Consider the following 27,650-nt stretch of genomic DNA (forward strand, 5'->3'; position numbering starts at 1 on the left):
GGGATACAATCTACCAAACCTTGTGACGTCTATACAACGCCTTTTGCGGCATGTAAGCCGAGCGACGCTCACACGCTATTTTTGTCGGCCGGATCAGCAAGCAAAATGAGCGTTGCTCACTCCCCCTTGCTCGGTTTTCACGGTCGACTATGGCCGGTTGATCACTGACGGATTGACCAGCTGACTATTGACTTAAAAAAACATGAATCTAATTTTTTTTCATAAAAATTGAAAGTAGTTCACATTGTCAAAAAAAGTTCACAATTATTAAAAAAATTTGAAATTTTAGAAGAAGTTTCGTAGAGTGAAAAAAAATCGTAAATTTGATAGGAGAGGTTTGGGCCAGATCCTATTCGGCGCTTAATGCGCCTCTTATTGTTTTCTGCAATTAGCCCAGTGCACGGCGCAATGTGTCACAAAAATCTTGCGGAAAATCCGAGATCGGCGTAACGCGACTAGGCTAGTGGCACCGAGCCCATCTACGCCATCCGTCTGCGGGGGCACCACAAACCAGAAGAAGAAATGGCAGCGGGCCCCACGCCATCCACCGCCGCGTCCTTCCGGCCGCCCCTGCCGCCTCCGCCGCCGTGCTTCGACTACCGGTCCGCGTCACTCGCCGACACGCGTGCCACCACAGCCGCTTCGAACCCCGCGCTGGCTGAGTTGGTCGAGTCCGGCGCACTGGTGCGCATCCCGCGGCGGCGGTTCGGGCCGGTGCCGGCGTGGCGGCCGCCGGACTTCGCTGAGCCCGACGAGGTGTGGATCCTCGGGACCTCGCACCTCTCCGCGGAGTCCGCCGATGAGGTCGAGCGCGTGCTCCGCGCCATCCGCCCCGACAACGTCGTCGTCGAACTCTGCCGGAGCAGGCATGATCCAGCATCCCGATCGACCGATCACATATCATCACCGTTTCTCTCTTGGAAATCTGAGCGGTGCCTTTGCAGTGCCCTTACTACAGAGCCGGGATCATGTACGCTTCCGACGCCGCCTCCGGCGAGCCGCTGTTGAAATCCAACATGTTCTCGCTCGGTGGCACCAAGTTCTTCGGAGCCGTCAACCGGAGCATCAACCTGGGTATGTAGTACTGTATGTACTACCTGAGATTCGTCGAACAAATGGAACGCTGTTGATTTCATTGCCATCTTTTCGGGACGGTGCAGGTGGACAGAGTGCTCTTGCTCTGCGTTTGCTCCTAGCTGTGTTTTCGTCCAAGATTTCTTCTGGCGCGAACAGGCCGTTTGGGGAGGAGGTACTCTGTTTGGCCATGTCAATATTTCACATAATGTTAATTTGTTATGGAACGAGTCAGCACCTCAAATTGTTTTGTTACTAATGTAAATATGTAATGCTCCTGCAGTTCCGAGCAGCTAGGAGGGTGTCTGAAGATATTGGTGCTCAGCTCGTTCTTGGGGATCGCCCCATTGAAATAACTGTATGTGGACATCTGCAATTAAGCAAGCTGATCATTTTTTTTTTTTTTTTGAAACGAGGCAAAAGACTTCCATTTTCATTGAATAAGGAGAAGAGTGTGTTCACAACAGCGCACATCCGCAAAAGCAAGCTGATCATATGCTAGTTATATGTGTGTCACTGATGGTGTCACATTTTGTTCTTGTAGCTTGAACGAGCTTTGAAATCCCTCAGCTGGGATGAAAAGACGAAACTCATAATCTCATTATTCCGTGGAATCACTTCAACAACCGATATGCCGGTAAGTGCTACCTACTCGTGCTCCTGTTTCCAATCTTCTTGTTAATCAATTTGCCAAAGTACCAGCGTTTGCAGTTATTACTGTCTTAGTCTTACTGACATGCATGTCTGACTGCTAACTATCAGCAGCAGGATGAGAAAGCTGCGGTTAGCCCATACGAGTTGTACGAGAAGCTTAGCAGCTCATATCCTTCACTGCTCCAGCCTCTCATACATGAGCGCGACATGGTACGATGGCGCTTCTCCGCAACTTTCATCTGAAAATTCCAACTTACTCCGTACTTCATCTGAAAACAAACCAATATTTGCCTCTGAAGCATGAACGTATATATTATTATTTTTGCATGTGTTGCTTCTCAGTTCCTGGCTTGGTCCCTAAAGAGGAGCAAGGCCGTGAACAAGAGCAAGACGGTGGTTGGGGTCATGGGGAAGGGGCATATGAACGGCGTGGTGTACGCGCTGATCTCTGACCAGGGGGACCTGAGGTTCCGCGACCTCGTCGGCAGGGAATCGTCGGAGACCTGGGCTAGCTCCGTCGTCAAGGGCCTGGTCAGGGATACGGTGATAGGGCTCGCGCTTTGGGCTCTGTACGAACTGCTGCAGGCTGCCGCCTACATATAACGTTGTAGCTGAAATCCATTCTTAATACTGACATTTGTAAGCGTGCACGCTCTTTGCAAGATCGATGCAGCTTCAGATTGTAAAGTCAAGTCCCTGTGTAAACTTTTACAAGACGTTGAAGGGATTTCCGACAACCCTAGAACATAAACACTATCTAGCTCGTCGTTTCTATATTGAACAGTAACGTTACGGTCTATGACGTTGTCAAAAAGGTCAGACCATGAAATATTTTCATATCGAGTTCAGCTTGTGACAAAGATCGCTGAAAAGGTTAGAATAATGATTTCGTCCCGCCAAGTAGACTGTGTTTTTATTTAGCAGTAAGTAGACTGTGCGAAGTTCCTCGTGTTGTCTCTAAGCAAGGGCCACCTACGTTTCATTTTCGGCATTTGCCTCATAACAAGCCACTTACTTCTTTCTATTGAGCAAATAGAAGCCCATTTCCATCTTTAAAAAAAGCTCATTGGCATAGATTCGAACTAACCAGGCCATTCTAAATCCAAGAATGTTCAGAGGCTAATGCGAATAACTGGCATTGTAATCTGCATGACAGATTAGCATGCCATGACTATATTAAGGCATGCAGAGATGTAAGTCACGAAACTAAATTTTCAATCGCTGTGAGGGATATACCGAGAGCGTACTAGCCGCAAAAAACGTGAGACTGCATCGATGGAGCTCCGTCGGTTGGGAAAGGGAAGAGTTTAGCTGCTGCTATTTTTAGCGCATAAGAGGAACCTAAAATGAAGGAAGTGGTAAGAAAAAAGGTAATTGGGTTACTTGATGCTGAAATTATTTTCCTTATAGCTGGAAGCAAGTGTGTAAGTCTAATTCAGTGTGTTCACTAAGAAAGGGGGATTCATAGTTGTGCCTCAAGGTGGGAATGGGTTGATCCGGACCTGGCCTTGGACCTGGCCACGTGGTCCCAGGGTCAGTATGCGAGGCCATGGTCAGTATGCGAGGCCATGGGTCGACCCATCTCTACTATTAAAGGGGGTCTGCCGTCGTCGTGATGGTTCGACCAACGATCTTCCTTCGAGCGCACGCCCCCGCCCCACCGATTTTCTTCACCATACGACCCCGCTCCCATCTCTGGTTTACAAGGAAAAAACCAAAAAAGACCCTCCAGCGGTCCACCCACGCACGCACGTCTTCTCTTTGCAATCTGCAACTGCCGCTCGACCAATCCCCTGAACACACACGACTCAAACGTCTCCCCTCCCGGATCCTGCGATCTCGAACCCCGCTGCTGTCTTCTACGTAAACCTGCAAGTCCTCCCGGCCAGGCAACATTGAGATAGTGGAGAGCTCGTGGAATACATCACATATCGTAGCGCCGCTGCTCCAGCTCGTAGTGCCAATCCCTGCGGCTAATGGCGAATCTGCAGGCCCTTGATTACCACGGTGAGCGGTTGCGCGTCGGTGGACCATGTCTACAGCGACAGGACGAGATGGGAAGGCGACAACAAGAAGCAAGGGGTAACCTCGCCGCGCGCTGTGTAGACCACACAAGGACCTAGCAGCAGTGCATGCAGACGGCGGCCGCCGGCGGACCCGAACGCATGCGGGAATAAACGAATGACACGAGGCTGGTGAGAAGCGCACCAAGGAACCCGTCATCATGAAGTACATGTACATCTAGAGTACAAGAATCGTATGTGCCCAGATTATTTTGCTCCTTTCCCGTGTGCTTTTTATTTTAGGGCTTCGTTCTTCAGAGTTCATCCAATCATCCCTGGTGACGAGTAAATCCTCAACTGAAGCATGGTTGCTACTACTACAGATTTTTGGTGCTGGATGGATGATTTTGGGGGTTTGTTTGCGTGCGTGAAAATTGATAAGAATGTGCAGAGGGAGAAGCAGCTACAAGAAGTCAGCAACCTAATATTAATATCAGATGACTCAATGAGGTAAGTTACAAGATCATGATTCCCCAGTCGTTTGGTAAGTTTATTAGTCCTAAATTACATAAATTATATTAGTGAAATTGAAGATTATGAAATATGAAATATGAACTCTGAACTACTGCTGTGTGTATACTACTCTTCTTTTTGGAAATAAATAACGATTAGATTTTTAAACGTTTGGATGATGAATGCATCTGCAAAGATGCTTATTTCATATTTTTAGCATCATCGATGATCGATCGATCCTTCTGTTGTCTCATTGAACAGGAGGCCTAGCTAGGGAGAAATTTGTTTTCTTTTTATTTGTTTATGTAGGAGTACATGCTATCATTGTGATGACAATAATCGGCTATGATATGATGATGGATTTTTCTATCCATGATAATAATTAACCCATACCTTATTGACCGGTTTCGCCTTAAAGTCTTAGTTGTATAAAAAATTAGGATAAATATTTAAATTGACATGAAAATGCTATGAATGGGAGTAGCATGTAACTTTTAAGTTCACATGACATATACACTTCTGGTGAAATATTTTGCTTAGGTACCAAATTAATCTGTACTTGAATGAATTCGGATGGCATGTCCAGTTAATTAGGTATTTATAAACCAATAAACCTGTTATTGGATGCCATGTAAACCTTTGGGTACCCAATGGATTTCAGCAATCGACAAACACATCACTGATCTGTTGTATTTTTGTGGCCAAGGAAAAAACAAATTATCCCCACCCTACCCCCATCCCTCAAATTATGAATGACTTTAATAATAAGCGAGGACATCAATGAGGTGAAATTGGAGTCGAAGTCGGGGGAAACTTATTCTTCATTCGTCGTCGTTGTAACCGAAGTGTCGCTGCCTAAAGCAAAGACGTTAAGCGGGACCCAAGCACCAGGGTTTCGTACGCCTCTTGGTATCAAAGTGGCAAGTCGATGAGGGAACTCATGGGCTGGTCACCGGTGATAGACGGGGGGGGGGGGGGGGGGGGAAGCATGTCTTCTGCTTTCACATTGTCAGAGAGGGGAAAAGGCCAATGGACTTGACTGACCTTGGGTACCCAATGGACTTCAGGAATCGACAAACATATCGCTGACCTGTTGTATTTTGTGGCCAAGGAAAAAACAAACTATACCCGCCCCACCCCCACCTCGCCGCCACCCCTCAAATTATGAATGACTTTAATTATAAGCGAGGACGCCGATGAGGTGAAGTTGGAGTCGGAGTCGGGGGAAACTTATTCTCCATCCGTCGCCGCTTCAACCGAAGTGTCACTACCTAAAGCAAAAACGTTAAGTGGGACCGAAGCACCAGGGTTTCGTATGCCTCTTGGTATCAAAGTGGCAAGCCGACAAGGGAACAAATGGGTTCGTCACCGTTGATAAACGATGGGAAACATGTCTTCTCCTTTCACATTGGCAGAGAAGGGAAAAAAGTCCAATGGACTTCACTGACCTTGGCATCCCAATGGACTTCAGCAATCGACAAACACATCACTGGCCTGTTGTATTTTTCTGGCCAAGGAAAAAAATTATCCCCACCCCACCTCCACCTCGCTGCCACCAATCAAATTATGAATGACTTTAATTATAAGCGAGGATGACAATGAGGTGAAGTTGGAGTCGGAGTCAGAGTCGGGAGAAACTTATTCTCATCCGTCGCCACTGCAACCGAAGTGTCGCTGCCTAAAGCAAAGATGTTACGTGGGACCCAAGCACCAGGGTTTCGTATGCCTCTCGGTATCAATGTGGCATGTTGATGGAGGAACTCATGGGCTGGTCACCGATGATAGACGGTGGGGAAACATGTCTTATCCTTTCACATTGTCAGAGAGTGGGAAAATGTCAATGGACTTCACTGACCTTGGGTAACTAATGGACTTCAGCAATCGACAAACACATCAGTGACCTCTTATATTTTTGTGGCCAAGGAGAAAACAAACTATACCCACCCCCACCTCGCCGCCACCCCTCAAATTATGAACGACTTTAATTATAAGCTAGGACGCCGATGAGGTGAAGTTGGAGTCGGAGTCGGGGAAAACTTATTCTCCATCCGTCGCCGCTGCAACCGAAGTGTCACTTCAAATACGTTAAGCGGGACCGAAGCACGAGGGTTTCGTACGCCTCTCGATATCAAAGTGGCAAGTCGATGAGGGAACTCATGGGCTGGTCACCATTGAGAAATGGTGGGGAAACATGTCTTCTCCTTTCACATTGTCAGAGAGGGGAAAAAAGGCCAATGGACTTCCCTGACCTTAGGTACCCAATGGACTTCAGCAATCGATACACACTCACATGTAACGTATTTGTTGTTTATAATTCTTCAGCTCAGGGTGATACAGCGTAGGAGCTGCATGTATCACCCGGCTAAGCAGAGCTAGGATTTTTGGGCATGCAATTGTTGGTGAACTCTGGCAATCTTTGAGATCTATTAACAACCAAAAGAGAGAACTAGCAAGCTGGAGATTTGACCATCTAAATTCATTGTGCTAATTTAAGTAGTTCTTAGCTATCATCTAACACAACCATTACAAGATTTATTGATATAGTCCATTGTTTGCTTTTCGTTTTTTGGCAAATGGAGCAGATTATGAAATCACATATTTCAATTACTTTTTGGTCTGTCAGCTTGAGTAGTAATTCTTTATAGTGTCCGAGTTGTTATTTCATATAGGCTACCTTGCTATGGTGTAAGGGACTATAAGATATTTCATATAGGAGGTCGAGCCTAAAAAAGGTACAATCATGTTAATCAATCTGTCATGATATTTTTCCTGCTTCAAAATGCTCCCTGGGGTGTTAGTTAACAATCCTCTGAATATTGATTTTCTGTTACATAATTTGTTCATTTGTGCAGGCTTTCATTCATGATGGGCCGACCTTGAAGTCTTAATGATTACCCTTTCCAACATGCAACACTCGCGATGTGGTGCTTAATCCTGCTAATTTTTTGTCTATTAATTTTTATGTTTTTTTCACCTTAGATATTGTATTAATTTCGGTTGGGTTCTAACTAGATATGCACATAAATAACTTGGTTCTGGGTATCATAAAACAAATAAGGCACAAACCTAGAAGGTTATTGATTATATGCTGCAACCCATTTATTTAAGCTGGTTTTCTTGACACCATTTTCTATTGCAGGCTGTTGAATATATACAGTTTTTGCAAGAGAACGAACAGAGTGTGGTTGGGTGAGGTCTGGATACAACATCTTACTTTTTGTTTGTTTCCACAATGACTTTTTCTTTTACTTCCTGCTTTGATCAATTTGGAACTAGCCTTGTAGATCGGAATAATTGAAAATTGATGTGTAATATTAGGTCTGTGATTGCAGTGTGTAAAATTGGCCTATTTATTCGATTCTTGTCATATGAAATGTGTATTTTTTTACCCTGAATGTGTATTTTTTATTCTTAGATGCCCTTATGAATCAGGACCATCGACCATCGACCATTGACCGAGAAAAACCAAGAAGGCAAATGATTCATAAGGGCATCGCTGCTATGAACGTCGTCTAATCAGTTAGTGTAACCATCGACCGAGAGCTGAGACTGGTGTTGAATTTTGATATACGATGACATCTCCACGGATGATGATACGTTTTCGTGTTTGATCTTTTCTTTACATACTACAACCACTGTAGCACTGAGCACCTTTTCAAGATTCTGGAGGATAATTCGGTTTCTTGCCTTGCCTATTTGATCTGTGTTTTTATCACGATGAATTACTGGAGGTAATATGCCTTGGTGGTGTATGTGTATGTGTATCTTTATGTCCATGCTGTGTCAGACTTAATGTTTTTGTTAAATTTCATGGTTTGTATTCTGCTACTATCCCCTCCATTCCATATTGCCAGTCTTCGATTTCCGGCATGCCATCATATTTCACATGAAATTCTAAATCAGCACCATCATTTGATCAATGTGTTTGTATATCTTTTGTTAGCCCGTTGCAACGCACATGCATTGAACTAGTTTCATTAGAACTTTCTAGCCTCAGTGACCCATTGGATACATGAGGCCGGTTCAAAATTCAGCATTTTTTACACACGTTTGGCGTCCTCGTGTATTACTCATTCCGTACTCTTCCTCTCAATTTTTTAACTCATCATGTCCGCACATAGATGAGCTGATGTACACGTCATTAGATGCCTCATTACGGGGAATAATTAGGCATACTGCACCGACGGAGGTAATATGCCTACATGTATGCATGCAGGCTGTGCAATATGCCTATATGTATGCATGCATGCATATTGTTCATGCATCCTTGGTTCAGAACTTCAGATGTTGTAACACGTTGTCCCATGTGCCACGTTCCAGAAACGGGAACGCACATTTTTTTTCCTGCATAGCTGCACAGACCCTCTGATGCTTTGTGCGTGAGGTCCTGGATCCGGAGTGGGAGGTTCATGATCTTGCAGAGTTTCTGCAAACAAGGGCCACCCAGGTTGGCCGTAAGCGCCGATTGTTCTGGCTTATCTTCGCAGCTATGATGTGGACTCTCTGGATCACTCGCAATAAAATGGTGATTGAGCGCGTGTTCCAGCGGCGTGCATCTGACTCGTTCTTCAAATTTCTTGCCTTCTTGCAGCTCTGGCATCCGCTCGCTAGGCCCCGTGACCGGGACCGACTTCAGCTGTATCTGGACGCGCTGCTGACGTCCGCCCGAAGGCTCTCCGTCCGATCACCTTCCTCTTAGTTTGCCGTGATGGTGGCTTTTTTTTGTTTCCTTTTCTTTCATTTGGGCGTGACTGTGTTGTGGCCCCAGCCATTTTCTGCTTTTTTTCCTCTATGTTGGGTTGTGGTTGTATGGATGCTGGAATATTTGCTTTATATATAAAGCGGGGCAAAAGCCTGTTTCGAGAACACCAGGATATCAAATGGCCTCACGTACCGGCACATTTAGGCAATATGTATATGCATGCTTGCAATTTTGTGTCTCACTGGTTCAGATGGGTCGACCCATCTGACCCATCGGGTGGCACGGTGCCGGCTCCACTGACCCATATATGATTCAAGGCCGACCCACCTGACCCATTGGCCTTGACTTTTTGGGCCGGGTCAATGACTCGGCGGGCTGACCCGGTCCGTTCCCATCTTGAGTTGTTCCTAATAAAAACAATAAACTTGTTCTCGCTAGAACAGTTGTTGGGTATCCAATGTGTATTATGTACAATAAATTGAATAAAGAAACATGAAAATATCACTACCCGTTACAATTCATCCATCAAATCTTGAGAGGTTAGTGACACATTCTTACTTTGGTTATCTTGATGAATATTTTGGTTTCTCACAGGTTGCGGTACACCTGGATAATCAAGAAAAAACAAGACTTACTTGGCCCAATATGTATGCTTATCACCGTATGCGTTTGGACTATGTAATGGAATCACTACTTTGAAGCGATGCATGAACACTATCTTTGTTGATTTTGTGGAACAAATTATCGAGGTTTATGGACGTTTCTTCTGTTTATGAAACTTCATTTGATGACTATTGGCGTAGTCTTGGCAATGTTTTGAAGAGGTTTGAAGACAACAATCTAATCCTAAATTGGAAGAAGTGTCACTTCATGACAATGAAGGTATCGAGACATGGAATATCCGGAAGATGTACATAATAGATAAAGCAAACATAGAAGCTATAGAAAAATTTCTATATCATGATATGTTAACAGGGTACCTAGTTTTCTCGGACATGCGGTTTTTTTGGACGGGAGGGGGGGGGGGGGGGGGGGGGTCATTGAAGACTTTTCGAGTTTTTCAAACCGTTTAACTCATTAAAGACTTTTCGAGTGTTTTAAAGCATTTAACTAACCTACTGCAAAATACTACCCCCTCCACTTCGATGAAGAGGAAATTGTCTTTGACATGGGCACCTATTATGAAGTTACCAAAGTGGGAACAATCATGTGAAGTGATATGCAAAACTGATAATGAGGCAGTAAGCGCTATCTTAGCACAATACTAAGGTAATGGACTTTATGTTATCCGTTATGCCAGTCGTACTCTTAATTATGTCCAAAGAAATTATGATATTGATGACCGAGAACTCTATATAGATATTCTTGGGAAAAATATAGACCATATAAGTTAGATGTGAAACCAAAAGTCTAAGTTGGTTGACATGCTGTAAAAAACATTCTCACAAAGAATGATTCAAAATTTAGATGGATTCATTGGGCTTTACTGTTGCAAGAATTTGATTTGCAGATACTGGATAAAAGCTGAACTAAAAATGCTAAGATGCGAATCACGTTAATGGAAGTAAACAAAGTGGAATGGCCTGAAAGCATGTTTTACGGAACGTACCTAGGGTAACATTGATTCGCCTGCATAATATTTATCCTCGCTTACTCCCAGATCACAAGCATGAAAGGTACACGCCTTTTTTAAAGTAGTTACCATGATGATCTTTGCCCACATAACTTAGGTAGAATAGAATCTCGGATAATTCCCATGTATGGAGGAAGAAGAAAAAGTTTCAAAAGTAAGCACAAGAAGAAAGATTGGGTGGAGCAAGAGCACGGACCTTATTATCCCAAAAGGCTCCATCTCCCACCTCCAAGGTAAATTATTTAAGTTGCTTTGAAGTTTTCTAATAAAAAGGGTGTTCGAAGAGGGTTTTCTAATTAGGACGAGAAGAGGTAGCTCGTTCTACCAGCCTTTTTATCTTTTCGAGAAGAACTTCGTATTGGGGAACGTCGCATGGGTAACAAAAAAAATTCTACACACAAGCAATACCTATCCATGGTGATGATCATCTACGAGAGGGGAGAGTGAATCTACATACCCTTATAGATCGCTAAGCGGAAGCGTATATAACGTGGTTGATGTAGTGGAACATCTTCGCTATCCAAATCGCAGCCCGTCCCGCGATCTCATCACGATCCGTCCCGCGATCCCATCACGATCCATTCCGATCTAGTGCCGAACAAATGGCACCTCCGCGTTCAGCACACGTACAGCTCAATGACGATCCCCGCCTTCTTAATCCAGCAAGAGGGGCGGAGAGGTAGATGAGTTCTCCAGCACGGCAACATCGTGATGGTGGTGGTGAACTAATCCAGCAAGGCTTCGTCTAAGCACCGCCGAACTAGACTAGAGGAGAAACAGATCTAGAGAGAAGTAGAGGGAGCACATGGCAATTTTTTTGTCTCAAAAAACCCTCAATACCTCTAGTATATATAGGAGAGAGGGAGGGGAGGAGGCAGCCTCAAATCCTCAAGGTTTTACCGAAATTGGAGGTGGAGGAGTCATACTCCAATCCTACTAGGAGTAGGATTCCTCCTTTCCACTTGGAAACCCTTTCCACCTTTTCCATCTTTGGGTTTTTTGCCTCTCAAACCTCATGGGCCTTAGTGGGAGCTTATGTCAGCCCACTAGGGGCTGGTTTATATCCTCCCATAGCCCATAAGGCCCCTTGGGGCGTGACACCCCTCCCGATGGTCCCCGGTACCCTCCCGGCACTCCCGGTACACTACCGATGTGCTCAAAACTTTTCCGATGACCAAAACAGGACTTCCTATATATCAATCTTTACCTCCGGACCATTTCGGAGCTCCTTGTGACGTCCGGGATCTCATTCGGGTCTCCTAACAACTTACCAACACCTATAACTCAACTATACCGAAACACCACCGAATCTTAAGTGTGCAGACCCTACGGATTCGAGAACTATGCAGACATGACCTGAGACACTCCCCGGTCAATAACCAATAGCGGGACCTGGATGTCCATATTGGCTCCTACATATTCTATGAAGATCTCTATCGGTTGAACCTTTGTGTCAAGGATTCATTTAATCATGTATGCTGTTTCCTTTGTCCTTCGGTATGTTACTTGCTTGAGATTCGATTGTCGGTATCTCCATACCTAGTTCAATCCCGTTACCGTCAAGTATCTTTACTCGTTCCGTAATACAAGATCCCGTGACTAACTTCTTAGTCATATTGCTTGCAAGGCTTATTGTGATGTTGTATTACCGAGTGGGCCCCGAGATACCTCTCCGTCACACAGAGTGACAAATCAGAATATTGATCCATGCCAACCAAATAGATACCTGTAGAGCACCTTTATAGTCACCCAGTAACATTGCAATGTGTGATACACACAAGGTATTTATCCGGTGTCTGGGAGTTGCATGATCTTATGGTCATAGGAACAGATACATTGACATGCAGAAAACAGTAGCAATAAATTGACACGATCATATGCTACGTTTATAGTTTGGGTCTTGTCCATCGTATCATTCTCCTAATGATGTGATACCATTATCAAGTGACAACACTTTTCTATGGCCAGGAAAACTTGACCATCTTTGATCAATGAGCTAGTCAACTAGAGGCTCACTAGGGACAATGTATTGTCTATGTATCCACACATGTATTTGAGTTTCCAATCAATACAGTTCTAGCATGGATAGTAAACGATTGTCATGAACAAGGAAATATAATAATAACCAGTTTATTATTGCCTCTAGGGCATATTTCCAACAGTCTCCCACTTGCACTAGAGTCAATAATCTAGTTCACATCACTGTCTGATTGTAATGAATCTAACACCCATATAGTTCTGGGGTTCAATCATGTCTTGCTTGTGAGAGAGGTTTTTAGTCAACAGATCTGAACCTTTTAGATCCGTGTGTGCTTTACAAATCGCTATGTCATCCAATAGATGCTGCTACTACGCGCCATTTGGAACTATTCCAAATGACTGCTCCACTATACGAATCCGGTTTACTACTCAGAGTTATTCGAATTTGTGTCAAAGCTTGCATCAACGTAACTCTTTACGACGAACTCTTCAATCACCTCCATAATCGAGAAAATTCCTTAGTCCACTAGTTACTAAGGATAACTTTTGACCGCTGTCCAGTAATCCATACTATAGAGCCTACGACTAATGCTTAGGGGACGACCTTCGTCCTTTCTCTTTCTTCTGCCGTGGTCAAGCTTTGAGTCTTACTCAAATTCACACCTTATAACACAGCCAAGAACTCCTTTGCTGATCTTATTTTGAACTCCTTCAAAAACTTGTGAGGGCATGCATTTTGTTGAAAGTTCTTATCATCTTGATCTATCTCCATAGATCTTGATGCTCAATGTTCAAGTAGCTTAATCCAGGTTTTACCTTGAAAAACCCCTTTCAAACAACCCTTTATGCTTTCTAGAAATTCTACATTTTTTCCGATCAACAATGTGTCTACCACATATACTCATTAGAAATTCTATTGTGCTCCCACTCACTTCTTTGGAATTACAAGTTTCTCACAAACCTTGTTGGAATTACAAGTTTCTCACAAACCTTGTATAAACCCAAAAACTTTGATCATCTCATCAAAGCGTATATTCCAACTCTGAGATGCTTGCTCCAGACCATAGAAGGATCGCTGGAGCTTGCATACTTGATAGCATCCTTAGGATCGACAAAACCTTATGGTTGTATCACATACAATCTTTCCTCAAGGACATCGTCGAGGAAACAATGTTTTGACATCCTATGTGCAATATTTCATAAATAATGCAGCAACTGCTAACATAATTCCAACAGACTTTTAGCATCGCTACGAGTGAGAAAGTCTCATCATTGTCAACTCTTTGAACTTGTGGGAAACATCTTTGCGACAAGTCGAGCTTTTCTTAATGGTGACTTTTCACCATCATCGTCTGTCTTCCTTTTAAAGATCCATCTGTACTTAATAGTCTTACGACCATCAAGTAGTTCTTCCAAAGTCTACACTTTGTTTTCATACATGGATCCTCTCTCGGATTTCATGGCCTCCAGCCATTTGTCAGAATCCGGGCCCACCATCGCTTCTCCATGGCTCGTAGGTTCATTGTCGTCCAACAACATGACCTCCAAGACAGGGTTACCATACCACTGTGTAGCAGTACGTGACCTTGCCGACCTATGAGGTTTGTAGTAACTTGATCTGAAGTTCCATGATCACTATCATTAGATTCCGCTTCAATTGGTGTAGGCGTAACATGAACAACTTCTTGCGCCCTACTACACACTGGTTGAAGTGACGGTTCAATAACCTTATCATGTTTCCACCATCTTCCCACTCAATTCTTTCGAGAGAAACTTTTCCTCAAGAAAGGACCCGTTTCTAGAAACAAACACTTTGCTTCAAGATCTGAGATAGGAGATGTACCCAACTATTTTGGGTATCAAATGAAGATACATTTATCCGCTTTGTGTTCGAGCTTATCAGGCTGAAACTTTTCACATAAGCGTCGCAGCCCCGAACTTTTAAGAAACGACAGCTTAGGTTTCTCCAAACCATAGTTCATACGGTGTCATCTCAATGGAATTATGTGGTGCCCTATTTAAAGTGAATGCATGATACGCCTCCGTCGTATCTACTTTTCCGAACTCTTTTGCCCTTGTTTTGGACTCTATTTTGCATGATTTGAATGGAACTAACCCGGACTAATGTTGTTTTCAGCAGAATTGCCATGGTGTTGTTTTCGTGCAGAAATAAAAGTTCTCGGAATGACCTGAAAAATTTACGGAGAATTTTTCTGGAATTAATGAAAAATACCTGCGCAAAGATCCACCGGAGGAGGTGAGCCAGTGGGCCACAAGCCTAGGAGGCGCGGCCACCCCCTATGTCGCACCTACCAGGCTTGTGGGGCCCACAGAGCTCTACCGCCTCCAAACTCAGCTCTATTTAGTCCGTCTCGCCCGGAAAAAAATCAAGAAGAAGAGTTCATCGCGTTTTACGATACGGAGGCGCCGCTACCTCCTGTTCTTCATCTGGAAGACAAATCTAGAGTCCGTTCTGGGCTCCGGAGAGGGGAAATCGTCGCCATCGTCATCATCAACCTTCCTTCATCGCCAATTCCATGATGCTATTCACCGTTCGTGAGTAATCTCATCGTAGGCTTGCTGGACGGTGATGAGTTGGATGAGATCTATCATGTAATCGAGTTAGTTTTGAATGGGATTGATCCCTAGTATCCACTATGTTCTGAGATTGATATTGCTACTACTTTGCCATGCTTAATGCTTGTCACTAGGGCCCGAGTGCCATGATTTCAGATTTGAACCTATTATGTTGTCGCCAATATATGTGTGTTTTAGATCCTATCTTGCAAGTTGTAGTCACCTACTATGTGTTATGACCCGGCAACCCCGGAGTGATGATGTCCCACAAGCGTATGGGATCGGAGCAGTTTTCGAGGGTAGAGTATTCAACCCAAATTTATTAATTCGCTCACAAGGGGAAGCTAAAGGATATTCTCAAGTATTAGCAGCTGAACGTGTCAGATTCAATCACACCTGAAAGATTAGTGTCTGCAAGCAAAGTATTAGTAGCAAGGTAGTATGATAACAACGGAGCTAGAAACGATCTCGTGACAAGGCAGACTATTCCTAACTGTTGTATCAATGGCACTAGTAAAAGCTTTGACAATCCCTAGCAACGACGCCAGAAAAGGCCTTGTTGACGGGATGTTAGTGCCAACAAAGTCTTGCAACAAGTAACAACGGAGTAGCAAGGAACAGTAGTAGCAGCAACAACAAAGTGACAACAGCATCAAAGTGGCCCAATCCCTCTTGTAGCAAGGGACAAGCCTAGGCAGAGTAACATAGCGAGAACCAATAGTAAAAGACTCGTAGGCAGTTCATCGGTGATGGATGAGTGTGACGGATGTGATTTATCATGTAACAACTATAAGATGGAGAGATATGTGGCTAGCTCCCGTTCATCAATCTAATGTAGGCATGTATTCCGTATGTAGTCATACGTGCTTAGGGAAAAGAACTTGCATGACATCTATTGTCCATCCCTCCCGTGGCAGCGGGGTCCTAATGGAAACTACGGGATATTAAGGTTATCCTTTTAATAAAGAACCGGACCAACGCATTAACACGCGGTGAATACATGAATTCTCATACTATGGTCATCTCCGGGAGTGGTTCCGGCTATTGTCACTCCGGGGTTGCCGAGTCATAACACATAGTAGGTGACTACAACTTGCAAGATAGGATCTAAAACACACATATATTGGCGACAACATAATAGGTTCAGATCTGAAATCATGGCACTCGGGCCCTAGTGAGAAGCATTAAGCATAGCCAAGTAGTAGTAACATCAATCTAGAACATAGTGGATACTAGGGATCAATCCCCGTCAAAAACTAACTCGATTACATGATAGATCTCATCCAAGTCATCACCTTCCAGCAAGCCTACGATGAGATTACTCATGAACGATGAAGAGCATCATGGAATTGTCGATGGAGAAAGGTTGATGATGACGATGGCGACGATTTCCCCTCTCCGGAGCCCGAAACGGACTCCAGATCAGCCCTCCAGATGAAGAACAGGATCTGGCGGCGCCTCCGTATCGCAAAACGCGATGAAACCTTCTCTCCAATTTTTTTCCAGGCGAAACAGAAGATATAGGACTGAGACTGGGGGCGGTGGTGCCACGTGGGCCCCACAAGCCCTCATGGCGCGGCCATAGGGGGTGGCCGCGGCCCAGGGGCTTGTGGCCCACTGGCACGCCCCCTCACGTGGAACTTTGCGCAGGTATTTTTCTTTTATTCTAGAAAAAATCTCCATAAATTTTCAGGACGTTCCGAGAACTTTCATTTCTGCACAAAACACAACACCATGGCAATTCTACTCAAAACAGCGTTAGTACGGGTTAGTTCCATTCAAATCATGCAAATTAGAGTCCAAAACAAGGGCAAAAGAGTTCGGAAAAGTAGACATGACGGAGACGTATCAACTCCCCCAAGCTTAAGGCCTTGCTTGTCCTCAAGCAACTCAGTTGACAAACTGAGAGAGACAAAAGAAAAAAATTGACGAACTCTGTTTGATCTTGCTGTTGCAACCATGTCTAACTCACAACCAGAATTTCAGCAACATCACAAGCAAACCACATAAGCAAATGACATCTAGGTCTCACGGTAAACTCATATCAATGGCATAATCAACTAGAAAGCAAATAATAATAATGCCTCAGGTGTTAAGACTTCAATCAAAACAACATGAAGCAATACAAATAGATGGTATTTTGCTAACTCTTTCTGAGACCGGAAAACATAAATGCAGAGCACCTTACAAGACCAAGGGCTGACTAAACATTGTAATTCATGCCAATGAAGATCCAGTCATAGTCATACTCAACACAATTAAAAACAAAGCATAAAAATGACAGAGGTGCTCTCTAATTGGTGCTTTTGTAAGAGGAGGATGACTCAACAGGAACATAAATAGACAGGCCCTTCGCAGAGGGAAGCATTGATTTGCAGAGGTGCCAGAGCTCAAGCTTTTAAAACAGAGATAATAATTTTGGGTGGCATGCTTTCATTGTCAACGCAATGACTAAGAGTTCTCAATATCTTCCACGCTACACATGCTATAGGCGGTTCCCAAACAGAAAAGTAAAGTTTTGACTCGCCCACCACCAATCAATCACACTCCACGGCTAGCCGAATCCTCGGGTATCGTCCAAACCAACATCAATCCTGGGGGAGTTTTGTTTGCAATTATCTTTTCGATTTGAGTATGGAACTGGGAATTCCAATTACCGGCCCCTTTCTCGTGAATGATAGTGAATAAACACATATCGAGGATAACACGCCTAGCATGGAAGATACCAATAGCCCCCTGTCACCACATGAGCGGTTCGAGCATGCAAAACAGATTATTTCTTGAAGATTTAGAGAGTGGCACATGAAAATTTACTTGGAACGGCAGGTAGATACCGCACATAGGTAGGTATGGTGGACTCATATGGCACAACTTTGGGTTTATGAAGGTGGATGCACAAGCAGTATTCCCGCTTAGTACAAGTGAAGGCTAGCAAAAGACTGGGAAACGACCAACTAGAGAGCGACAACAATCATCAAAATGCATTGAGAGTAACTAAAATTGAGTGCAAGCATGAGTAGGACATAAATCACCATGAACATCAACATCATAGAGGCTATGTTGATTTTGTTTCAACTACATGCCTGAACATGCGCCAAGTCAAGCCACTTGAAACATTCAAAGGAGGATACCATCCTATCATACTACATTATAGTCATCTCAACATTTATGTTAGCAACCAAGACAAACCATTATAAGCTCCTAGCTAAGTAAGCATGGCATAAGCAACTATGATCTCTAAGTTGTCATTGCAGACATGTTTCTCTCACAACAAAGCTAAATCAGGCATGAAGAGCTAGTCATATTTACAAAAACAAAATAGATCGAGTTCATACCAGCTTTTCCAGGCTCAGTCACTTCATCATATATCGTCATTATTGCCTTTCACTTGCACGACCGAACGATGTGAACAATAATAAGAGTGCTCGTGCATTGGACTAAAGCTGGAATCTGTAGGCAAACACAAAGGAGAAGACAAAGTAATATGGCTCTTTGAAAGCTAAATAGGTATGCATGCAAGAGCCACTAAACATTGTAACCAATATCTTCTACCTTGACCCAAAGAAAAAGAAAACCATCTACACGGGAAAGCTCCCAACAAGCAAAAGAAGAAAAGAAAATCTTTTTGGTTTTTCTCAAACTTGACAGACACACGAAAAGAAAACGAGAAAAAGAAAATAAACTAACATGGATGATACAGTGGCAAAGTGTGAACACCAGCTAACAAAGTGAAAGCATAAGCAAGAATGTAAAGTCGGTGAGAAACACGTACGCCCCCAAGCTTAGGCTTTTGGCCTAACTTGGTCTACTCCCCAGGAGGGAAATAACCAGCTCCGGGGTACTCCGGAGTGGACTGAGGATGCCACTGCTGTGTGAGCTCCTCCGGCTCCCACTGATAAACTGGCGTCTGGTACTCGACTGGCGGCTCGGGCACGGGCACCTGTGGTTGGGCCAAGCCCCAATATGCGTAGATGTCCGAGGGCATAATAGTGTACCTGCCTGCATGAAGATTGAACAAAGAAGGAGCAGGCAAAGTAATAGTCTCATGAGTACCCTGACTAAATACCAGGTTATAAATCATCCTTCTACTTGTATCTCTATCAAGAAAGTCATGGCGAACCATGCTATCGTAATCTAGATATCTCTCGGGAAGAAGAATCTCTTCTTCCTCCTCCAGTCTAATAGGTATCTCAAAGTGTCTAGCAAGACGAGTAGCGTAGATACCTCCATAGACAACACCCTTAGAACGGTCCAGGTTCAACCGTTGAGCTACTATAGCGCCCAAGCTATAGGTTTTATCGTTATAAAGGGCTTCACGCAAGACCGCAAGATCTGGATAACTAAGTTACCCAGCTTTCCCATGGCCAATCAAACATTTTCCCACAAATAGTGAGAAGTACCGAAGCACGGGAAAATGAATGCTAGCAGCTCTAGCGCAAGACACTCCTCTCTCCTCTCCTACAACAATTGTACCAATAAAAGCTTCCGAGTCCCGTGGAGGAGGTTGATGAATATCCCCAACGTAAGGTAATTTGCAAACATTGCAAAAATCCTGGAGTGACATGCGCTGGGGGATATCATAAAGTTTGAACTCAACCATAGGAGGATTCTTCCTCGGATAGAAGTTAAAGATTTGTACGAAGATATTAGTGAGGAGGAGGTATTGCGAACACTTATCTTCAACGAAGGCGGTAAGGCCTTCGTTCTCCACCAAGTGATAAAAGTCCTCATAAATTCCAGCGGCGCGTAAGAACACGTCGCTTGGCCACTCGCACGCTCAAACTTCCGCGACTCAAGGGACCAAATACTTGGGTTTCTTCTCACTCCCATCATCCTTGGGGTCACAACTTGACGGGACTCTTAAGAACCTCCTCATCTTTTCCCTTTTCTATCTCTGAAAATTTCTGAAATTTTTAGTGATTCTAAGGGAAGGTGAATAAGGCTCAACGAAACTTGTAGCAACTACTCCAACAAGTGCCTAGAGGTCATATTACGCATCAAAACTACTTGGGACCAGCTAGAATCATCATACAAACCTCAAGAACTTGGTCACCAAGGCAGCAAAAATACGCGGAGTATAAGGCACTAGAGCAAAAACTAATTGGACTAATGGAGGAGTCACTTACCAAGGAGTAATTTCCCCAAAACAGTTTGGAGAACGGTGATTTGAGCAAAGAGATCGAAAATCCCAGCAAGAGGAGCAAGAACACGGGTTTGAGCTGCGAAACGATTTTTTCTGGAGGTAGGAGAAGTGGATGAGAGCAAGAATGAGTGGAGGGGGTGCCTGTGGGCCCCACAAGCCTAGGTGGCACGGCCGGGGGGTGCCCGCGCTCTTAGGGCTTGTGGCCCACTGGTGTGGCCCCCAGACAGGCTCTTTGTCCTAGTATTTTTCAAAAAATCCAAAAAAAATCATACTTGATTTTCACAGCGTTCGGAGAACTTTGATTTTCGGGGTACTTTTCTACCGGACACTAAAACAGAAAACAGGGAAAACTAAACTAAATCTATCATTTTTCTTCTAAGCGACCTAAAGTGAAAGCTTGGAACAGAGGTTTGTGACTCCTCGATTCATCCATCTCATGGTCATCGAAAGAAATCCGTCAATGGGGTTGATCAAATACCCTCGACAAAACCTTTTCGAATCGCAAAAGAAGAACGGAGAATTTTAGAATAGTCACTAGGTCACCAAAATGGGGATGTGTATCTCCCCAACAGGCAAATCATACTTCATCTTGACATGAGGAATAGGGCATTCAAAGCTTCCAATAAGAATCGATGAAGTCTTTTCGATAGGATTGATGCAATGTACTCGATATTGTTTCTTCGAAAAGTGCACCGTATGCTCATTACCGTTGACATGGAAAGTGACATTGCCTTTGTTTGCAATCTGTAACAGCCCCTGCGGTGTTTAAAAAGGGTCTTCCGAGGATGACAACCATGACATCGTCCTCGGGAATATCCAAGATAACAAAGTCTGTTAAGATAGTGGTGTTAGCAACAACAACATGCACATCCTCGTAAATGCCGATAGGGAAAGCAGTTGATTTGTCGGCCTTTTGCAGAGAGATTTCAGTGGGTGTCAACTTATCGAGTTCAAGTCTACGATAAAGAGAGAGAGGCATACCACTAACACCGACTCCGAGGTCACACAACGCAGTTCTAACGTAGTTGCCCTTAATGGAGCAAGGTATAGTGGGCACACCGGGATCACCTAGTTTCTTCGGAGTTCCACCCTTGAAAGTGTAATTAGCGATCATGGCGGAGATCTCAAGATCAGGTAGCCTCCTCTTATTAGTCACAATATCCTTCATGTACATAGCATACGGAGACATCTTGAGCATATCATTCAAACGCATTTGCAGAAAGACAGGTCTGATCATTTCAACGAAGCGCTCAAAATCCTCATCATCCTTTTTCTTGGATGGTTTGGGAGGAAAGGGCATATGTTTCTGAAACCATGGATCCCTTTCTTTACCGTGCTTCCTAGCAGTGAAGTCATTCTTATCGTATCTTCTAGTCTTAGGCTGTGGGTTATCAAGATCAGGTTCAATCTCCACATCCTTTTCATTGCTAGGTTGAGCATCTTCATGAACATCACTATTGATATTATCATTAGGCTCATGTTCATCACCAGATTGTGTTTTATCATGAGATACAGAGGCATCGTTTGGACTCTCAGATGTAGCAGCAACAGGGTTGCTAGCGTGCACATCCCTATCATCTTTCTTTTTCTTTCTAGGATGACTAGGTGCATCAGTGCTAACTCCTTGAGAATCTTGTTCAATTCTCTTCGGATGACCCTCAGGATACAGAGGTTCCTGGGTCATTCTACCACCTCTAGTGACGACTCTGACGGAATTGTCATTCAACTCATTGAGAAAGTCATTCTGAGATTTAAGTACTTGTTCTACCTGAGTAGTAACCATAGAGGCATGTTTAATCAGAAGTTTAAGATCATTCGAAGAGAATTGAACAAGATTCTCAAGGAGTTAGCACTGATGCACCTAGTCATCCTATAAAGAAGAAGAAACATGATAGGAAGTTGCATGCTAGCAACCCTGTTGCTGCCACACCTGAGAGTCCAAACAATGTCTCTGTCTTTGATGCTCAAACACACTCTGGTGATGAACATGAGCTTGATGATGATATCAATAGCGATGTTCATGATGATGCTCAACCTAGCAATGATAAGGATGTGGAGATTGAACCTGTTGATCTCGATAACCCACAGCCTAAGGCTAGGAGATATGATAAGAATGACTTCACTGCTAGTAAGCATGGTAAAGAAAGGGAACCATGGGTTCAGAAACCCATGCCCTTTCCTCCCAAACCATGCAAGAAAAAGGATGATGAGGATTTTGAGCGATTTGTTGAAATGATCAGACCTGTCTTTCTGCGAATGCGTTTGACAGATATGCTCAACATGTCTCCGTATGCTAAGTACATGAAAGATATTGTGACTAAGAAGAGGAGGACACCTGAGGTTGAGATTTCCACCATTCTCGCTAATTATACCTTCAAGGGTGGAACTCCTAAGAAACTAGGTGATCCCGGTGTGCCCACTATACCTTGCTCCATTAAAGGTAACTACGTTAGAACTGCTTTATGCGACCTTGGAGCCGGTGTTAGTGTTATGCCTCTTTCTCTTTATCGTAGACTTGAACTAGATAAGTTGACACCCACTGAAATCTCTCTGCAAATGGCCGACAAATCAACTGCTTTCCCTATCGGCATTTGCGAGGATGTGCCTGTTGTGGTTGCAAACGTCACTATCTTAACAAACTTTGTTATCTTGGATATTCCCGAGGATGATGCCATGGTGGTCATCCTTGGAAGACCCTTTTTAAACACTGCAGGGGCTGTTATAGATTGCAACAAAGGCAATGTCACTTTCCATGTCAACGGTAATGAGCATACGGTGCACTTTCCGAAGAAACAATATCGAGTACATTGCGTCAATGCTATCGAAAAAACTATCGATTTTTATTGGGAGCTTTGAATGCCCTATTCCTCTTGTTAAGATGAAGTATGATTTGCTTGTTGGGGAGATACACATCCCAATTGAGGTAACCTAGTGACTAATCGAAAATTCTCCATTCTCTTTTGCGATTTGAAAAAGTTTGTCGAGGAGACTTGATCAACCTCATTGAAGAATTTCTTTCGATGACCATGAGATGGATGAATCAAGGAGTCACAAACCTTTGTTCCAAGCTTTCACCTTCGGTTGCTTAGAAGAAAAATGATAGGTTTAGTTTAGTTTTCCCTGTTTTCTGCTTTTAGCGTCCCGTGGAAAAGTACCCCGAAATTAAAAGTTCTCCGAACGTCCTGAAAATCAAGTATAATTTTTTCTAGATTTTTTGAAAAATACTGGGACGAAGAGCTAGTCTCGGGGCTGCACCAGTGGGCCACAAGCCCTGGAGGCACGGGCGCCCCCTGGCCGCGCCTACCTGGCTTGTGGGGCCCACATGCACCCCATCCACTCATTCTAGCTCCCATCCACGTCTCCTACCTCCAGAAAAAATCGTTTCGTAGCTCAAACACGTGTTCTTGATGTTCTTGCTGGGATTTTCAATCTCCTTGCTCAAAGCACCATTCTCTGAACTGTTTTGGGGAAATTACTCCTTGGTAAGTGACTCCTCCATTGATCCAATTAGTTTTTTTGCTCTAGCGCCTTATACATCGCGTATTTTTGCTGCCTTGGTGACCCTGTTCTTGAGCTTTGCATGCTAATTTTAGCTGGTCCCAAGTAGTTTTTATGCGTAATATGGCCTCTAGGCACTTGTGGGAGTAGTTGCTACGAGTTTAGTTGAGCCTTGTTCACTTTTCCTTTGGGTCACTTAAAATTCTAGAAAAGGAAGATGTTCAGGGGAAACTATCATGGTGGTTCCTCAAGCAAGAGAGGTCCCCGTCTTGCGATTCGGGAACCCGATCCTTACCAACCAAGGAACGCACAGGTACAACCATGTGAATGGCCTTCTGATGAATTCATGATTGAGGCAGGTTTCAAAGACGAGTTTGATACACTTGTTCACAATGTCGTACTCGAAAAATTCATCTTCGATAAATGTGAACAGTATGTTGCTCTCACTGTCTCTTTTGTTCGTAGATTCAAATTTTCAGTTGGCCGTGATACATCTGTATTGTTTGATCTCTATGAAAAATCGTACTGCTGCTATCATACCACCTTGCTACTGGTTACTGTTGCTACTGCTGCTATCATACCACCTTGCTACTGATACTTTGCTGCATACACTAAATCTTTCAGGTGTGGTTGAATTGACAACTCAGCTGCTAATACTTGAGAATATTCTTTCTCTTCCCCTTGAGTCGAATGAATAAATTTGGGTTGAATACTCTACCCCCGAAAACTGTTACGATCCCCTATACTTGTGGGTTATCAATGCGGTTGTCTCTAATGCCTAACCCAAAAACGATAGTGATAATTCAATAAGATACATCATAGTATGCACCTTATCCAATAGGGCGCGACTATAATGTTCGGACACACCATCCCACCATGGTGTTCCAGGTGACATTAGTTGTGAAACAATTTCCACATTGTCTTAACTGTGTACCAAACTCGCAACTCAGATATTCATCTCTATGATCATATCATAGACATTTTATACTATTGTCGCGATGATCTTCACTCTAAAATAGCTTGAACTTTATTTCAGACATGTGATTCATCAAGCAAATACTCCTGTATCTACTCAAATCGTTAGTGAAGTAAGAACATGACGATATCCACTGCGTGCCTCAACACTCATTGAACTGCACACATCAAAATGTATTACTTCCAACAAGTTACTTTCTTGTTCCATCTCATCGGAAACACGAGGCCTTCAATCATCTTGCCCATGTGGTATGATTTGCATGCCTCAAGTGATTCAAAATCAATTGAGTCCAAATGATCCATCTGCATGGAGTTTCTTCATGCGTTTATGCCAATAGGAATGGTTTGCATGTCTCAAACGTTTCAATAATGAGTGAGTACAAATATCCATCAACATGGAGCTCCTTCATGCATTTTGTACCAATATAACTCAAGCGGCAGTGCCACAAGTAAGTGTACTATCATTACTACTTTGTATCTTTTGGCATCAATATTATGAACATGTGTATCACTACGATCGAGATTAAATAAACCATTGAAGGTATTTATTCAAGCAAATAGAATAACAATTATTCTCTTTAAATTTATAATCGTATTGAAATAAACACGATCTAATCATGTTCATTCTCAACGCAAACACCAAATAACAAAAATTTATGTTTAACACTAATCCCAATGGTAGAGGGAGCGTGCGATGTTTGACCACACCAACCTTGGAAACACTTCCAACACATATCGTCACCTCGCCTTTAGCTAGTCTCCGTTTATTCCATAGCTTTTATTTCGAGTGACTAAAACTTAGCAACCGAACCGTTATCTAATACCCTCGTTCTACTAGGAGTACTAGTAAAGTACACATCAATATCATGTATATCCAATATACTTCCATCGACTTTGCCAGCCTTCTCATCTACCAAGTATCTAGGGTAGTTCCTCTTTAGTGACTGTTCCCCTCATTACATAAGCACTTAGTCTCGGGTTTGGGTTCAACCTTGGGTCTCTTCACTAGAGCAGCAACTGGTTTGTCGTTTCATGAAGTATCCCTTCTTGCCCTTGCCCTTCTTGAAACTAGTGGTTTTACTAACCATCAACAATTGATGCTCCCTTTTTGTTTCTACTTTCACGGTGTCAAAATTGCGAATAGCTCAAGGACCCTCGTATCTATCCCTGATATGTTATAGTTCATCATGAATCTCTAGTAGCTTGGTGGTAGTGACTTTGGAGAACCATCACTACACTACTAGAAAAAAGGCTATTAGCGGCACACCTATTTTGCCTATTAATGGCACACTATAGGTGCGCCACTATTATCATGCCACTACTAATAAATAGGAATGGCGCACCCATGGTGCGCCACTGTTAATATACATAACAGTGGCGCACCACCAGGTGCGCCATTAGTAGGCCCACAAGTGCGCCACTGTTGTGGGTTTACTAATGGAGCACTTTTAGATGGTGCGCCACTACTATGAATATTAGGATTTTTTAGCACATTGTAGCACATCATCATCATCATCATCATTGTAACCTATGCACTTTTAGATGGTACACAGGTTACAAAATACATTGTAGCACATCATCATCATCATCATCGTCAACTCTAACATATTGTAGCACATCATCACATCATCTCGGAAATAGTTAATAATCATCATAGTCATTACCACCAATACTATTTAATACATTGTAGCACATCATCACATTAACACATTGTAGCACATCATCACATTGTAGCACATAATAACACATTGAACCTAGGACCTACTCCTGTGCTTAGGTAGAATATCAAAAAACAAGATAGGCCCTGACTCTCCATTATGGAGAATGGAGATCATCTTGTCTCCAATTCCTGGCCTACGCACAATGTTGCTTACTAGTATCTCTCTAGGATAGACCATACATTTTCCAATCTTTGATTGTCATGACTTCATCGGTTTTAGAAATCCGGTATGGACAGGAGTACATCAGATACCTAGGCTGACCTGGCCGTGCTGGTCGTATCATCATAGCATCAACGCGACCTCTTGGTAACATCAGATGAGGCACACAATCTTCCGGGATTTTGTGTTGAAAAACATAGTATTAGCTTTGTAGCTAGCAATATAGTTTAGTTTTACAAGAATTTATGCAAAATATGCATGGATGTCGTAATAGTAGAAAATCTTACCATGCAATCTCCATGCATACCATAGTTCACCACGTGCACTAGTGGCACATATTGACCATAATGTTGGGAAGTTTGCTGATTGGTATTGTACTTCTCAAGATCAGTGATAAGTTGGACAAGATGATGTATCTCATGACAAGTTAATTCTGCTTCATCATTGTAGTAATAGGTTCTGTCTACCATTTTCCGTACATTTTTTGAAGAATGAAAATAAGCTGTCAATGGAAATAAGTTGTCAACTATTTTTGAATAAACAATATAAGTTACTTAATAAATGTGGTTGAGAAACTCACATAATGGTAGAACTGGAGGCGTCTGCACATCGACCCAGATGTTGATATTACCTTCAATTTCATCTTCCGGACGAATATCAAAGGTGATAAGCATATTAGGCTCAAATGCATAAGCCTTGCATAGTGCTACCAAAGTTTTGCATTCAAAAAAGGAGTAGGTGTCTGCATTGTACAATTTTACAGCAAAAGTATAACCATGCTCGGTCCTCAAGTGAACTATCTTGACCTCCATAGTTTCTTCAGTACTGAAACCAATCTTATCCAACACATAATGTCTTGTATGGTAGGGGATACGCTAGTAGAATAGTAAAAAATAAAAATTATAAGTTGAAGCAAAAGAAGTCATGCTTAATTACGAAAAAAGACTTGTCGTTGTGACTTACTATATCCACTTCGAAGTCCTCATCTAGCATGATGCTGAAGCGCCTATCATCAACT

General features: G+C 43.2%; 1 protein-coding gene and 1 long non-coding RNA gene across 4 annotated transcripts; both read left to right on the top strand.

Moving 5' to 3' along the window:
• The first annotated feature begins 472 nt into the window (after positions 1-472).
• LOC123411800 (traB domain-containing protein) lies at positions 473-2,525 on the top strand. Of its 3 annotated transcripts, none has more exons than XM_045104762.1 (7): positions 473-866; positions 959-1,074; positions 1,161-1,249; positions 1,358-1,432; positions 1,619-1,711; positions 1,843-1,938; positions 2,071-2,525. In XM_045104762.1, exons 1-7 carry the CDS (start codon positions 523-525, stop codon positions 2,329-2,331), a joined length of 1,074 nt encoding a protein of 357 aa, XP_044960697.1. In that variant the 5' UTR covers positions 473-522; the 3' UTR covers positions 2,332-2,525. The 3 variants fall into 3 exon arrangements, with proteins under 3 accessions (XP_044960697.1, XP_044960695.1, XP_044960696.1); XM_045104760.1 differs by having other exon boundaries at positions 475-866; positions 1,837-1,938; XM_045104761.1 differs by having other exon boundaries at positions 475-866; positions 1,840-1,938.
• Positions 2,526-5,361: 2,836 nt separating this feature from the next.
• LOC123411216 lies at positions 5,362-7,613 on the top strand. The gene is made up of 2 exons (XR_006613202.1): positions 5,362-6,976; positions 7,097-7,613. It is a non-coding gene; the product is annotated as an uncharacterized LOC123411216 (long non-coding RNA).
• The last annotated feature ends 20,037 nt before the right edge of the window (positions 7,614-27,650 follow it).

This window comes from Hordeum vulgare, chromosome 7H (assembly GCF_904849725.1).
Source record: "Hordeum vulgare subsp. vulgare chromosome 7H, MorexV3_pseudomolecules_assembly, whole genome shotgun sequence".
Lineage (NCBI taxonomy): Eukaryota > Viridiplantae > Streptophyta > Magnoliopsida > Poales > Poaceae > Hordeum > Hordeum vulgare.

Bases quoted from the DNA above. Each gene is read 5' to 3' on its own strand.
- LOC123411800 (XM_045104760.1), top strand. From the start codon at position 523: ATGGCAGCGGGCCCCACGCCATCCACCGCCGCGTCCTTCCGGCCGCCC. The intron at 1,075-1,160 runs GTATGTAGTACT...GGGACGGTGCAG, and splicing joins CAACCGGAGCATCAACCTGG to GTGGACAGAGTGCTCTTGCT. The intron at 1,433-1,618 runs GTATGTGGACAT...TTGTTCTTGTAG, and splicing joins ATCGCCCCATTGAAATAACT to CTTGAACGAGCTTTGAAATC.